The sequence below is a fragment of the Geotrypetes seraphini genome, chromosome 12 (assembly GCF_902459505.1).
Source record: "Geotrypetes seraphini chromosome 12, aGeoSer1.1, whole genome shotgun sequence".
NCBI lineage: Eukaryota > Metazoa > Chordata > Amphibia > Gymnophiona > Dermophiidae > Geotrypetes > Geotrypetes seraphini.
Window position 1 is genome coordinate 62,270,917 of NC_047095.1, and position 16,334 is coordinate 62,287,250.

Here is a 16,334-nt window from a genome sequence, read left to right on the forward strand (position 1 = left end):
CATATAACATATGTTAAGATGTTGAAATTGAACTACACATACTACCAACAATTAAGGCATTTTGTTGTACATCAGATCTTAATTATTGGGGTCTGCATAATTTAATTTCATGTAACAATCAGTTCAATAGCAATGCAAATCTAAAATATTTTTCTATTTATCAGGTATTGTTTGTTTTTCCTGTTTTTCAGAGAGTAATTTTCAACATTGTCAACTTCAGTAAAACCAAAAGCTTATATAGAGATGGCATGGCTCCTATGGTAAAATCCACCAGCAGGCCAAAGTGGTGAGTTCCAATGTACAACCCTTTTTTATTCTTGGAAGTAATATTGTTGAATATGCAGCATCTGACCAAGTTGAAAATATATCCATAATGTATTAGGTACTCTAAGAAACCAAGTACCGTATTTGCAATACCAATATTTTGCTGTGTTCGCTGGATTGATTTTTGTGCTACATTTCGTAGTTGAATACAGAATTCTACTATGTGTTATCTTCATTATAATATGGAAGAACTAATTGCTGCTATTACCTTAACTGCTGATACTTCCACTCGGTATAAATATCCTATGGAAACTGTAAGGCCTGGAGCCAAACACTTTAAAGTAACTTTAATAAACAATGTTGCTAGTGGCATATTTAAAAATAAATAAATAAACTAACACAAAGGGTCGGATTCAGTAAGCATTGCTGGAGAATAGGTGCTAGAAAAAAAATCAGTGCTCTGTGCTACTTGTAAAGGAAGCTCCAAGATCAGTGTCCTTAATAGAACAATATCTAGCAAGGATTCCCACCTCCAACTTTGGGCTGAAACCTGGTATAAATCTTGGCACACAAGTTGGATGTAGATCCTGAACTTCTTTAAGGCTGCACACCATCTTTTGAGAATGCTCCTGACCCGACCCTGCCCCCTTTTGGATTGCATGTTATGGGATTTGGGTGCCCAGGTTTACAGAAGCTCACGCAACCCCTAATTGGTGCCAATTAATATCAATAATTGATTGTTCACATCAATTAGGTTGCATGCACATCTCTGGATCATGCACAAATTTGGTTGCGGATATTTGTGCAGCATTTAAAGAATCCAGGGGAGAATAGCTAAGATTTTAGGTTTCTCAAAGGCCAACTCCCAGCCTTTTTTGTGGTGCTTGCAAGTATCCAAAAGTCCAGTGGCGAACCAAGGGTGGGGTAGGAGGGGCAGTACGCCCCGGGTGCATGCTCTAATGGGGGTGCACAGCCAGCGAACCGAGTCCGGAACCTCCCACCCTACTCTGCCGTTGCTTCTTTCCTGAAACAACAGCAATGGCAGTAAACTTTAAATTCAGTTATAGCTCGACCTTCTTGCACCTCCCTGAGGCTGTCGGTCCACCCCTTCCGACATCACTTCCATGTTCCGTTAAAGTGGGGAGATGCAGGAAGGTTCTGCGATGACTCCGGCTGCTGGTCCACTCCCTCCAATGTCACTTACTTCCGGAGCAGAGCCGGCAGCTGGGGAGGTGCAGCAAGGTCCCATGATGACTGCATTTAAAAGTTTTACAGCTACTGTGGTGGGGAGGTGAGGGGGCAAGATACTGGATGGCATTGGGTGGAGGGACAGAGAAAGGAGCAGGATACTGGTATGGAAGGGTGGTGGAGGGAGAGAAAAGAGGTAAATGCTGATGGAAATGGGAGCAAGGGAGAGACAAGGGGAAGATGCTGATGGAAGAGGGGTGGATGGAGAGAGAGAGAAAGGGAAGAATTTGTATGTTAGTGGGGATGGTAGAGGGGGAGCCTATGCTGGATTGAAGTGGGGATGGGAGAGAGAAGAGAGCAGATGCTGGATGAAAGTGGGAAGGAGAGAGAGAGAGAAAGAGGGGAGCAGATGCAAGAAGGAAGTGGGGAGGAGAGAAAGAGGGGAGCAGATACTGAATGGATGTGGGAGAGGGGGCAGATGCTGGATGGAAGTGGACAGAGAGAGGAGAAGATACTGGATGAAAGGGGTAAAGAGGGCACATGATGGAAGGAGGGGATAAATAAAAAGAGGGCACATGCTGGATGGGGGAAGAGTAGTGGCCTACCAAGGGCGGGGGGGACCACCCCGGGTACATGCCCTGGGGGGGTACACAGCCAGCCGGGACCAGAACCTCCCGCCCTACTCTTTAATGGGATCTGCACCTCAGCATGGCTGCCATACTTATTCCGGAGCAGAGTCCCATGATGACTGTGGCTTCCGGCTGTGCTCCAGAAGAAGTACATGATGTCGGAAGGGGTGGACCAATGGGGGTGAAGGAAGAGATGGAAGGCGGAGGCATACAGTTTCTGGAAGGGGCATAGAAGTAGAGAAGATGCCATATAGAAGGGGCAGAGAGAGGGTAGACAGTGGATGAAAGGAAGAGAGTGACAAGAAGATGAGGAAAGCAGAAAACAGAGAAGATAAGGTAGAAACAAATTTTCTATTTATTTGGTTTTTCGCTTTAGGGGAGGTGCATCGCTGTTTCTGTGGTGTTGCATTGTATGCAGAGTCCAGCTTCTTGGTGGTTCAATTTAACTTTTATCTACGTATTTCTATTTTATCCCCCCTTTTAGAAAACTGTAGAGCATTTTTTAGTGCCGGTCAGAATTCTATGAGCATCTGAGCTGTTATCACCGAGGCTAAAAACCACACTAAATTTTGTAAAAGGGGGAGGGGTTAGTTTGTGATTATATATTCCATACTAGGCGAAGGTATTTTCTGTGTTCTGTGTATTCGAAAGACATGGTTTTCTGTTAGGATTGACTGTGCAGGATTGATCTGTACTAGGCTGGCTTGTTTAGTTTTACAATGGGTATATTGCTGTTGTACTGCTCACTGCAGTATGTAAGATGATGCATTTTCCTAGGTACTCATGTGTGACGTGTGGATTGTTACTAAAAATCATGTTTTTCATATAGATGAGCGGGGGGTATAAAAAAAAATGATAGGGCCCGGGTGTCACATATGCTAGGTATGCCACTTGCAAGGGCCTGCAAGCTCTTTTTCAAAGTAGTACTTCTCTTTACAGTACGAGTTGCATAAATATCAGAATGAAATTCTCTCACTTGCTTTTTCTGGCCTGCATTAACTCCACTCCCAACTGGAAACACAGAACGAAAAAGCTAGTGGGTCACTAATCTGCCTGTGACAGTCAGCATTGTTTAAACTCTTGCCGCTGCAGCCTTTTTGTATCTGGATATTCTGTACCAGGCCATGCCCGGTTGCTGGCTTTTAACATCTGGGTATAATGTGGATGCTGGCACTTCTCTTCTTAATGGTGATATTCAGACAGATAAATAAAATTAGGATAAAGTTACCCGATTTGTGGACTGAATATTAATGCTAACTGCTCAGACCACTCCAGTGCTGTCCAGATAGTCCCAAGGCAGTCTGACCAGATTTGCAGGGCACTGATGAGGTAAGTGGTGCTGAAAATATGGGCATGAACAAGAGAACAGGTCTTACCTGGCCAGGAGTTGCAGGTACCCGCATAAGCTCTGCTGAATATTAAACCCAAATTTTTTTTGTTTCACTGTTCTTTTAAAAAGATTGCACATATCTATATACAAATGCTAGAACTAATTTTGAACATTTGCATTCTGTAATGAAAGACTAGGAAGCACACAATGGACTAAGAGCCCCTTTTACAAAGCTGCGGTAGTGATTCCCGCACGGCAAATGTGATGCAGTCCATTCAGTTCAAATGGATTGTGTTGCATTTTCCATGCTGGGACTCACCACCACAGCTTTGTAAATGGGCCCTAAATTCGATAAATGGTCCGCGTAAATTCTAATTATTGCCAATTAGCAGAATAATTGTTAGTGTACAGTTATTGGAGCTAATTGGCTTGTTCAATTAAATTGCGAGCAAATTGGAACATGCAATTTTGAGTGCCATGTATAGAATTAGGAGCAACATGGTTCCTAGTAAACTTGAAAGTAGAAAGTATTTTTAGATAATTTGATCTTATGTAAATGAGTTGTTGCCGTTTATGTATCTTTCTATGTTGAACTCTTGAATTCTGCTTCTGTAGTAATTTTTCAATAAAATACATCCTATATTTTATCCAACAATAACTTAGGCCCCTTTTACAAAAACATTGAGTTGGCGTTTGTTTTTCCACGTAGTGCGGGGAGCAGCACGCACTAATCTGCAGCGCGCACTAAAAACGCTACCGCAGCTTAGTAGAAGGAGCCCTCAGAGTTCCTATGAGCATCGGGAGCAGAGCATTCGGCATGCCACCTGTGCTAAAAAACGCTATTGTGGCTTTGTAAAAATGGGGGTTAATGATTTACCTGAGTCCATCAATTCTACAGCAGTCACCCTTCTCAAAGTAACAGTTATCTCATTTTCAATGCATTTGTGAACAAAGTCTATCAAAATATGCTGTTTCTTTTAAATCACCTCTTGGTCACTATCAACTACATTAGCTTGTTCCACTCTGGTCACAGTTCCTCTTTGGTTTATAAAGTTTTGTTAGTTAATCACTTTTTGCCTTGCTTGAATAAGATTTCTCTTTGTGCTCACTTAGTTTTGGGTTTGGCATCACTGAATACACTTTTCTTCATGAATTATCTTCAGCATTTTACTACTGTTTTGGAACATCTCCCCTGCTGGGTTCAATTTTCTGTCATTTTCCTCTCCTCATCACCAAGATTTTTTTCTCTCTCTGGTGTCCCCAGTGACTGAATTCTCAGCTGTGTGCTTATTTCTGGCTGATCGTTTTCTTCAGCCATCTTATATTTGCTTTCAAACTCAGCTACCCTTTTTCTATTTTATTTATTTGTAGGTAACATTTGACTCTCTGTGATCTTTACCTTTCTATTTTGTTTTCATGCCCTGATCCTTTCAGTTTCTCACACCTCCTAACTTTCAGAATATCTTCAGAGGAGTATTTCTGTAGTAGAAGAATCTCTATACAGTATAGTGTAGAAATATCTTTCCTCTAGCAGCTCTGCTCTTGTTTCATCTGTGCCTCATTTTTAAAAACCTTGTTATCCTTTTTTATGCTAGTGTTTTTAGCGCACACAGGAAATTACCGCATGCTACGCTTCTAGAACTAACACCAGCTCAATACTGGCATTAAGGTCTAGCGTGTGGCAATGTAGCATGCGCTATTCCATGCATTAAAGCCCTAGCGCACCAATGTAAACATCTGTAAATAGATTTATTGCCTGCTTCATTAATAGTCCATTTATTCCTGACATATTCTTAGGATTTCCAAAGTAAGTTTAATTGCAGATTGTGATATCTATTATTAAACTAACATGATAATTTTCCAAAGATGATAATACGCATGACATCATGGGTCTCTTTTGATGTCTTCACTCTTTTGATGTCTAACTTGCTTCTACATATGCTATTATAATAGGATTACTGAAGACCTAACTTTCCAGGTTCAGCTATGTCAAAAAAACATACTTCTCACACCTAGGACTTATGGTACTAAATTTAAGAAGAAACCACGATTTTCTATTTTTTAAAAAAGATGCCTTTTTAATCTTTTTAAAACAAAGTAATCCAGCACAATGAACTGATGTCAGAAGTAGACTGACTGATTCATTTTAACATTCGTTATACGCCATTGTGCTGATGCAAAATGAGTTCAGGGATAATAAACCCCGTTATTCAAGAAGATAGTAATCATAGTACACCTGTTTTGTTCAGAAGTAATACACCAGGTGCTTCTTCATTAAATAAAATAGAAACATGATAGCAAATAAAGGCCAAATGGCCCATCTAGTCTGTCCATCCGCAGTAACCATTATCTCTTTCTCTCTCCGAGAGATCCCACGAGCCTATCCCAGGCCCTTTTGAATTCAGACACATCTCTGTCTCCACCACCTCTTCTGGGAGACTGTTCCATGCATTACCACCCTTTCTGTAAAAAAAGTATTTCCTTAGATTACTCCTGAGCTTATCACCTCAACTTCATCCTATGCCCTCTCATTCCAGAGCTTCCTTTCAAATGAAAGAGACAATTTGCACCATGTAGGTATTTAAACATCTCTATCATATCTCCCCTCTCCTGCTTTTCCTCCAAGTATACAGATTGAGATCTGTAAGTCTGTTCCCATATGCCTTATCACGAAGACCAGGGCCACCATCAGGGCAGTATTACCAGTCCTGCATTCAGGGGCCCGGAGCTGACAGGGGGCCCGGGCTCCCCCAGGGTCCTAGGCAGTGTTCTAAGGCAGGGGCGCCAGTAGCTCGCCAAGGCAAAGTGAGTCGATCACCCAGGACTCACTTTGTCTTGGCGATCTATCGGCCGATCAGTCTTCCTCTCCCCGACGTCAATTCTGCTGTCGGAGAGGAAGTTCGGGCCAGCCAATCGCTGCCTGGCTGGGCGGAACTTCCTCTCCGACGGCAGAATTGACGTCGGGGAGAGGAAGACTGATCGGACCGAAGCAGGGAGAGCATGCGTCGGCGTCGGCTTTGGGGCCTGTTATCCATTGGTGGGTCCTGTTCCCCAATGGCAGTGGCAGTGGCTTGGGGAACGGCAGGGAGAAAGAAAGAAACGGGGCAGGCAGGGAAACAGAAGGAAAGAAGAGAAACAGAAAAAAAGAAAGAAAGGTCAGGGAGAGAGGAAGAAAAAGTTGGGGGAGGGAATGAGGTGTGGAGGAGAGAAAGCATACAGGCTGATAGAAGGGAAGAAAGATTGGATGCACAGTCAGAAGAAGAAAGTGCAACCAGAAATCACCAGACAAGGTAGGAAAAATGATTTTATTTTAAATTTAGCAAAGTGGAGGCAGTATTACCACAGTTTTCAAAGGAATTTGCCCAAATAACTTAATAGTTAACTGGGTAAATTCCCAGAGATGAAAACTTCCCTTCACTTACTATGCACAGTTCTGAATTTATATCTGCTGTCTATATTTTACAATATGGTCACCTTTTACTAAACCGCAATAGTGGTTTTTAGCGCAGGGAGCCTCTGAGCGTCAAGAGCAGCGCTGGGCATTCAGCGCAGCTCCCTGCGCTAAAAACTGCTATTGTGGTTTAATAAAAAGGATGGGGAGTATATTTGTCTATTTATGTATGGTTGTTACTGAGGTGACAATGCATAAAGTCATCTGCCTTGACCTCTTTGAAAAAAACCCAGAATATGAATGATAATTAACATTTTCTCAGCGTATAGTGTGCTTTGTGTTTTTTAATTTTATTGTTGGTAGATCATTTTGACTTGGTCATTTTAAAGTAGCTCGCAAGCCCAAAAAGTTTGGGCACCTCTGAGTTAGAGCGTTGAAGCTGTGTATTTCTATTTTATCCCCCCTTTTACAAAACTGTGGAGCGTTTTTTAGCGCCAGCCGTGGTGGTAGCAGCTCTGATGCTCAGAATTCTTTTTTTTTTTTTTTTTTTTTTAATTCAAATTTTGAACATTATTATTTGTACATAATAATAAGGAAAGGAAATTACAAAAAGAAAATAAGGAAGACTATTATAAAACCAAAGGTTATCACAAAATTCCTCAAGTCCACATAACTGAGAGAGAGCAAACAAATTATTGTATAACAAAAAACATTCAAAAAATAAACATGATCTAAAAGAAGATCAGCCATATTAGTGTTAATTATTTCAAAACTCCAGATATTAATTATGTGGTGACAGAAGAACTAGTTTCATGATGTTGCAAAAATTGCTCTAACTGAATAGAATCCCAATAAATGTAATCATTATCCTTAAATTTAATCAAGCATTTACAAGGAAACTTTAAGTAAAATGTAGCTCCCAAAGCCAACACCCTAGATTTCAGTACCAAAAAGGATTTTCTTATTAATTGTGTTGCTTGGGCCACATCTGGAAAAATCAATACATTATCCCCACAAAATTTAGTTTGCTTATTTTGAAAATAAGCTTTCATAATTAAGGATTTATCTATCTCTCTTGTACAAGTTATAAGGAGTGTAGACCTAGTTGGAATTATATCCTGTGAATCTTCCAGGAAACCCGTTAAATCAAATTCAATTTGTTCCAACTGGTCTATACCCGGTTCTATGGGAACTTTTTTCTTCTGAGGAATATAGTATAAATTTGTTAAAGGCAAATTTTCTACGTCCGCCATCCCCAAAACTTCTTTAAAATATTTCTTAACCAATATTTCTGGAGAGAGCAAATGAGTTTTGGGGAAATTAACTAGACGTAGATTTTTTGCTCTTTGCAAGTTCTCCATTTTTTCCAATTTCATATGAGTGATATGAAAATCCTTTACTGCTGTTGAAGAAACTGCTTGTAATGTAACCACCTGAGATTCTGTTGTTCTAATCAATTTTTCAATAATTTTTAAGTTGGAATCAACATTTGCAAACTTTTCAATAACTTCTTGCGAGAATTTTACATTTTGTGTCACTACAGACTTTAATAACCCCTCCATTCGAATATTAATTTGCCAAAGATCCTTTAGGGTAACTTCCTGAGGTTCAGTCTGGGGCTCTCTAGCAAACAAAGCTTCATCTTGAAAAGATAAAGCTTTGGGTATCACCCCATAAACTAATGAGGGTGACCCCATTTGCTCAGAGAGTCCCTCCGGCTGAAAATTGGAGCCAGACCTGGGCTCCAAAACTTCAGGAATATTTGGTGGAGGTGGTGGAGTTCTACCCGGAGGACTTAGAGATGCCCCTGACAGCGAATCTGCTTCCTGGCTGTGGCCTAAGGCACTGGATGACGTGAAATGCCGATCTATGGGGCCTACTAATATTGGTGTAGAGACCTTAGCTTTCCCTTTTCTTTTCCCCATATTGTTTAAAAGTTAATACATACAATTTTTCCCGGTCTCCCAGTGTCTCCAAGGGGCTCCCAAGGGGCAATTGCCCTGCGGCCGCGTGCCGCAGTCGCTGTGTCCCTTTAACCCTCAGGCAAAGGACCCACGTGATGTCAGGCCGTCTGACTCTGCGGGTGCCCGCATGGAAACAGCTCCCGACTCTCCGGCTTCTGCTGACAATGAAGCGCTGCAGTCCAGGTCAGATTCAAAGTCCACCAAGATGGTAACACTCTCAAACGTTTGCCTCTCCCTGGTAACACTCTCAAACGATTGCCTCTCCCTCTCAGAATTCTATAAGCGTCAGAGCTGTTACCACTGTGGCTAAAATCCACACTACAGTTTTGTAAAAGAGTGAGGGGTTAGTTTGTGATGACATATTCCATACTAGGCGAAGGTGTTTTCTGTGTTCTGTGTGTTCGAAAGACATGGTTTTCTGTTAGGATTGACGGTGTAGGATTGATCTGTGCTGGTCTGGCTTGTTTAGTTTTACAATGGGTGTATTGATGTACTGCTCACTGCAATATGTAAGATGCTGCCTTTTCCTAGGTACTCATGTGTGACGTGTGATTTGTTACTAAAAATCATGTTTTTCTTACAGATGGGTGGGGGTGCCAAAAAATGATGAGCCCCGGGTGTTACATATGCTATGTACGCCACTGTATGTAAAGATACCAGAAAGCTGGCGTAGCAAAAACTTTAAGTAAATTGTTATTCTTCTAAGTTTTGAGTATTTAACTCTCCCACAATCTCACGGGCACTCGTTTCAAGTTTCAAGTTTATTGAGATTTTGATTTAAACGCAATATCAAATATTTTCAATGCGTATAACAAAAATAAATTTGGGGAAATAAATAAAACCATTTGAACAATAAACATACAAACATATCCATAGATGATTAAAATTACATAAGGAGTACAAGGATAAACTACATTTGTTTAAAAATGTGTTCTCCGCGCCTGCTCATAAATTTGTTGACTGGAAAGATCCAGCAATGTGGCCAGATGCCATTCAGAACAAAGACAGAGAAAGAATTGCGCAATTTGGATTAATGATGGAAGATGATTTAAAGCAAATGGCACAGTCTATGAGTAAAGATCTTGATATCTCCTCTATGCCAAATCACCCAATGGACATGAGAAGATTTTACGGGACTGGCTTAGGTGGAGCATTAGCAGAAAAGTATGTGTGTATTCGGCCCATGGAAGAAGAGGGGGGATGTCGGGGGGGGGGGGTGGGAAGGGGTGCGTGGGGGGCCCAATAGGATTGTTCAGTAAGGGGCCCAGAAATTTCTGATGGCGGCCCTGACGAAGACCATACACCATTTTAGTAGCCTTCCTCTGGATCGACTCCATCCTTTTTATATCTTTTTGAAGGTGCAGCCTCCACAATTGTACACAATATTCTCACCAAAGTCTTATACAGAGGCATCAATACCTCCTTTTTCCTACTAGTCATACCTCTCCCTATGCAACCTAGTATCCTTCTAAATTTCACCGTCATCTTTTCAACTGTTTGGCCACATTAAGATCATCACATGCAATCACACCTAAGTCCCGCTGTTTTGTCATGCACATAAGCTCTTCACTCCCTAATCTGCACCGTTGCCTCAGGTATTTGCAGCCCAAATGCATGACCTTGCACTTCTTAGCATTACATTTTAGCTGCCAAATTTCAGACCATTCTTCAAGTTTCGCCAGGTCTTTCTTCATGTTATTTATCCGCAAAGAGGCAAATCATACCCAACAACCCTTCAGCAATATCGTTTATAAAAATGTTAAAAAGAACAGGCCCAAGAACAGAACCTTGAGGCACACCACATGTAACATCCCTTTCCTCAGAGCGATCTCCATTGATCACTACCCTCTGTCTCCTTCCACTCAACCAGTTCTTTACCCAACCCGTCACTTTGGGACCCATCCCGAGGGCACTCAGTTTATTTATTAGACGTCTGTGTGGAACACTGTCAAAGGCTTTGCTAAAATCTAAATACACCACATCTAGCGCACGTCCTCTATCCAATTCTCTGGTTCCCTTTGTTTAACAACTTTGTGTTTTTCCCGTTTCATTTTTGTCATAGTTAAACTAGAAGCCAGAGAATCCAAAGAATTATAAAGTCCCTCACTAAAGAAAGGACGTCATGTCCTAAAATGACTTTCAAAATTTAAAGCCTACATTTTAAAGTTGGGCATGCCTAGAGAAGCAGTACATTCACTATGGTGCTAAATTGCAATCAGTGAAGAGAATAATCAGACTTTTGATTAGGATTTTACACTTTGAACTAGTGGAGTACAACTGATCAAATTTTTCTTGAGATGGCATTAACAACCATAAGAAAAAAAACAATTAGCTCACAGGACCAAGTCCTAATGCTATGTGGTCAGCATCGACAAAATAAACCATCCAACATACTGAGACAGATAATTAGATTATGATTCAGAGGCATTTTTCAGAGCCCCTAGTGGGGTAAATATTTTTCACTGGACTATGATAGCGACTTGCTATTTTTTAATATAATGGGGCTTTTGGCTGACATATACTTAAAGCTTCTTATATCTATGAAACGGGGGGAGGACAGTGTATTACTATGACTAAATGGAGATTGTGTTCATCAATAACTGGAAAGCAAGTGGAGGACACTATACAAGGTGGCTGATGAAAAGTTCTCAGTCCAACCAACAAAGTTTGGACAGTCTCTAGCAAGGGCTATAAACTTAGTCCAGTGATTTTTTTATTTTTATTTTTTTTAGTTTTTTCATTCTGTATTTATCTGACAGAATGAAAAAAGTAGAAAATCACTAGACTAAGGACCATATTTATAAACAGCATCCCAATTGTAGGCGGTGGTAGGTGTCCTACCGCGGTCTAATGAGCCAATCAGAACATACGTTTTCTAAAAAAAACAACAACCTGAGGCAAGCCGCCACCACTGTAGGCATCTGTCATGGTTGAGGGAGACGAGTAGGGACAAGGCTGGGCATGGGCATGGTTTGCCTTGCCTGGAAGAGGCATTAGGCGAGCTTAAGTGGGGTCCTAGGCATCTTCCTAGGGCTATGATAGGCGCCTGAAATGTAGACCATTGAAATGCTGGCCTACATTTCAATTAGACATGGCCACAAAACTGGTTGCGGCAAGGAAATTCCCTGCCATGATCAGCTTAGAGGCCACGGCAGGGATCCCCTGAACCCTACCACAAGTTGGCTGGCAGGAGGGATACCCACTCCCTCCTGCCATCATCCCTGAAATCCCCCACAATGTCCACAGCAGGAGGGATGCCCACTCCTTTCTGCCACAAACCCCCATGGAAGTGACTTTAGGTATCTAGCCATTCAGAGTCTTAGACCACTCCCAGTGCATCCCAGAATGCACTGAGAAAGAGGCCTAAGATTCTATTTGGTCTAGGTGCCTAAAGCCCCTCCTATGGGACGGGCCTTAGGTGCCTGGGTCAGTCAGGGCCTTAGGCCCCTCCCAGGTGCATCCTCTGAAGAGGTTGGCCTCCTGGCCAGAGGGAGTAGGCATCCCTCTGACTGGCCTTGCTTTTAAAGGTCCAGGAGGTCCGGGTGAGCTTTGGGAGGTTGGGAATTGTGGTTTTGGGGGGTGGGGAGGGGTTGGGGGTATGCTGGCAGGAAGGAATGGGCATTCCTCCTGCCAGGGATGTTAGGGGTGTGCCAACAGGAGGGAGTGGGCATCCCTCTTGCCGGTGATTGTTTTGCGGTTTGTGACAGGAGTGGGCATCCCTCCTGCCGCGGACAATGGAGGAAGGGGTCAGGGGAGGCCGCGGGAGGGAATGGGCCTCCCCCCTGCTGGCTAACTTGCGGTGGGGTTCAGCAGTTCCCTGCCAAGGCTGCTCAGTTGATTGCTGCAGGGAGTTTTCCTTGCTATGATCAGTTTAGCAGCTACGTCTAATTGAAATGTAGGCCAGCATTTCAACGGCCTACATTTCAGGTGCCTATCACGGCCTTAGGGAGACACCTAGGGCTGCTTAAATTCACCTAAGGCCACTTCCAGGCAAAACTACACCCACACCCATCTTGGGTGTGCTTAAGCGTCCCTATGTATCTCCTTCAACCATTTCAGACGTCTACAGTGTAGGTGGCCTGCATCAGGTTGGTTTTTTTTTTTTTTTTTAAGAAAACATGCATCCTAATTGGCTTGGTAGACAGCGGTAAGACGCCCACCATGGCCTACAATTGGGATGCCATTTATAGAATATGGCCCTAAGTATAGCCCTTGATGGAAACTGCCCCAATTTTTCAGCGTCCTCTCGTATGTTTACTACCTTACTAGGCAGGTGTAATGGTCATCAGCTTTGACCATGCCAGAATTTTGCTTAACAGATTTTCATGCCTTATGAGCTGATATATGAGCCTTGTGAGCTGGAGTGACAGAGGCTCAAACATTTACATCTGGTTTGGATACAGAAGGAAATGTTCATTGTAAGTTTGTATAATACTAAGCAGGTGGTTTTCATTGGCTGAACACTAAAGTTAGCTCCTGAGCAAGTAGAAAAGTGCCTGAAGAACATGAACTTACAGAGATAAGCAGTGTGGGAACTGTAGTAGCAAAACAGCATGAAAGTTCAGAGCACAGATGAAAACAATTACGCACTTGGGGTTACCGTATTTTCACGCAAATAACACGCACCCGTATAAAACGCGCACACGTGTATAGCGCGCAGAAATCACGATGATAAGCACAAAAACTTTGGTATAACGCGCTCACGATTATACCGCGCATGCTGCCCGACTCTCCGTTCACCCCCCTGACTTCCGTGCACTGCCCCGCCTCTCCGTGCGCTGTCCCGACTCTCCGTTCACCCCCCCTGACTTCCGTGCACTGCCCCGCCTCTCCGTGCGCTGTCCCGACTCTCCGTTCACCCCCCCCTGACTTCCATGCACTGCCCTGACTTTCCGTGCGCTGTCCCGACTCTCCGTTCACCCCCCCTGACTTCCGTGCACTGCCCTGACTTTCCGTGCGCTGTCCCGACTCTCCGTTCCCCCCCCTGACTTCCGTGCACTGCCCCGCCTCTCCGTGCGCTGTCCCGACTCTCCGTTCACCCCCCCCCGACGTCCGATTCATCCCCCCCCCCGGCAGGACCATTCGCACCCCCACCCCGAAGGACCGCCGACTCCCCGACAATATCGGGCCAGGAGGGAGCCCAAACCCTCCTGGCCACGGCGACCCCCTACCCCCACCCCGCACTACATTACGGGCAGGAGGGATCCCAGGCCCTCCTGCCCTCGACGCAAACCCCCCTCCCCCCCAACGACCGCCCCCCCCAAGAACCTCCGACCGCTCCCCCAGCCGACCCGCGACCCCCCTGGCGACCCCCACGACCCCCCCACCCCCCTTCCCCGTACCTTTGGAAGTTGGCCGGACAGACGGGAGCCAAACCCGCCTGTCCGGCAGGCAGCCAACGAAGGAATGAGGCCGGATTGGCCCATCCGTCCTAAAGCTCCGCCTACTGGTGGGGCCTAAGGCGCGTGGGCCAATCAGAATAGGCCCTGGAGCCTTAGGTCCCACCTGGGGGCGCGGCCTGAGGCACATGGGCCCAACCCGACCATGTGCCTCAGGCCGCGCCCCCAGGTGGGACCTAAGGCTCCAGGGCCTATTCTGATTGGCCCACGCGCCTTAGGCCCCACCAGTAGGCGGAGCTTTAGGACGGATGGGCCAATCCGGCCTCATTCCTTCGTTGGCTGCCTGCCGGACAGGCGGGTTTGGCTCCCGTCTGTCCGGCCAACTTCCAAAGGTACGGGGAAGGGGGGTGGGGGGGTCGTGGGGGTCGGCCAGGGGGGTCGCGGGTCGGCTGGGGGGGCGGTCGGAGGTTCTTGGGGGGGGACGGTCGTTGGGGGGGAGGGGGGTTTGCGTCGAGGGCAGGAGGGCCTGGGATCCCTCCTGCCCGTAATGTAGTGCGGGGTGGGGTTAGGGGGTCGCCGTGGCCAGGAGGGTTTGGGCTCCCTTCTGGCCCGATATTGTCGGGAAGTCGGCGGTCCTTCGGGGTGGGGGTGCGAGTGGTCCTGCCGGGGGGGGGGATGTATCGGACGTCGGGGAGTCGGCCGGGCAAGAGGGCTTGGGCTCCCTCTTGCTCCGATCGTGGATGCGGGTGCGGGTGGGAGCGCGTGCGAGTGGTCGTTCGGGGTGGGGGTGCGAGTGGTCCTGCTGGGGGGGTGAATCGGGCGTCGGGCGGGGTGGGAACTATGTTTGAAAACTTTCGTATACCGCGCTCACGCATATAACGCGCGAGGGGTATGCGCGGTAGGTAAAAACGCGTATAACGCGCGCGTTATATGCGTGAAAATACGGTAGTTAATTAGGCTGCTGAGAAAAAGAAGAAAAAGTAAGATTGCAGAGAGTCAGAAGAGAGAATAAGAATTCAGGCTAGGGGATCTACAGCCAGAATCATAGTTTAGGAAGTAAACTCACAGGTGAGAAATATGATATTATATTTCTCTTTCTATCATATTTTATATATTATCCTAGCAGGCAGCATATTCACACATGTGTGACATCATTCACGGAGCCCAGTATGGACAGTGTCAAAAGTGTACTGGCACTTTAAGCTTTACAAAGCTTTGTGAGTGCCTTTCTACGTGACCAGTTCTTCATTTTCCGTGGAGTGAAGTAGTGTATTTTTGGACTCCGTTTGCTTTCCTGTCAAACTTATTTTTCGGGGGTTATTTTCTAAACCCCTTTTTTCTTTATTGTTTTTCTGATGTGTGTTAAAAAAAAAAAAGAAAGATATTTTTTCTTTTGTCCTCAATCAAGCCTTCGGGCCCGCTTAATTTTTTTCTTTCTAATTACTTTCTTCTCAGCGACTTCATTCATTCCTTCAGATTTCCTGCTGAGATTTTTCCATTTGTGTCGAAGCCTTTGTCCGGTTCTAAAAAGTGCTGCAGGTGCCAGTGCCCTATTTCACTCACTGTCCCACATAGTTGGTGTATCCAGTGTTTGGGGCCTGAGCATCGGGTCAATGCTTGTATGTATTGTTTTACCTGCTACAGCACTCCCTTAAGGTTTGTCGTCTTCAACAAGAAAAGCTGACGATGGACTTGGGGGATCAATCTACATCATCAGTACCGGTGGTACCGCCATCCATTTCTCCATCGACATCGGAGGGTGTTCCACCATCTGGGAAGCCTGCTAAAAAGCCATCCTCTTCCCAGCAAGCGTTGCAGGCCTCTTCTGCATCGAATCCCTCAATGCTGGCCAGCCACCGATGTTCTTCCTCAGTGCAGCCTGTGTCTCCTACAGGGCATAACACTTCACTGAGGTCACCCACCCTTCGACACACTGCAGCACCAATGGATCGGCTGTTGAGACAATGGTACCAGTGTAGGTTTTCAGGAAGCAACTGCTGGATTTCCTGCAAAGGGAGCTCAACAATATTTTTAAGCTGTGTTCCACACCGCTGCTTACATCGACTCCTACGGTACCAGCCCAGCCTGAGCATACCACATCAGGACCACATGATACCATTACTTCTCTTACATCGGATCATCATTCTCCATTGATCCATCGACATACGCTATCGAAATATTGATGCTCCTCATCAAAACATCGAAGTTCATCTTCAATACATCGACGCT

General features: G+C 44.9%; 1 protein-coding gene across 4 annotated transcripts in view; it reads left to right on the forward strand.

Annotated features, from left to right (window-relative positions):
- Positions 1–16,334, forward strand: part of BEND5 (BEN domain containing 5) — a 1,015,515-nt gene that overhangs the window by 314,544 nt on the left and 684,637 nt on the right. For all 4 annotated transcript variants that reach the window (XM_033915518.1, XM_033915519.1, XM_033915515.1 and 1 more), the window contains exon 3: positions 192–286. In XM_033915518.1, the coding sequence (XP_033771409.1) occupies positions 192–286 (95 nt within the window). The remainder of the gene's footprint in view (positions 1–191; positions 287–16,334) is intronic.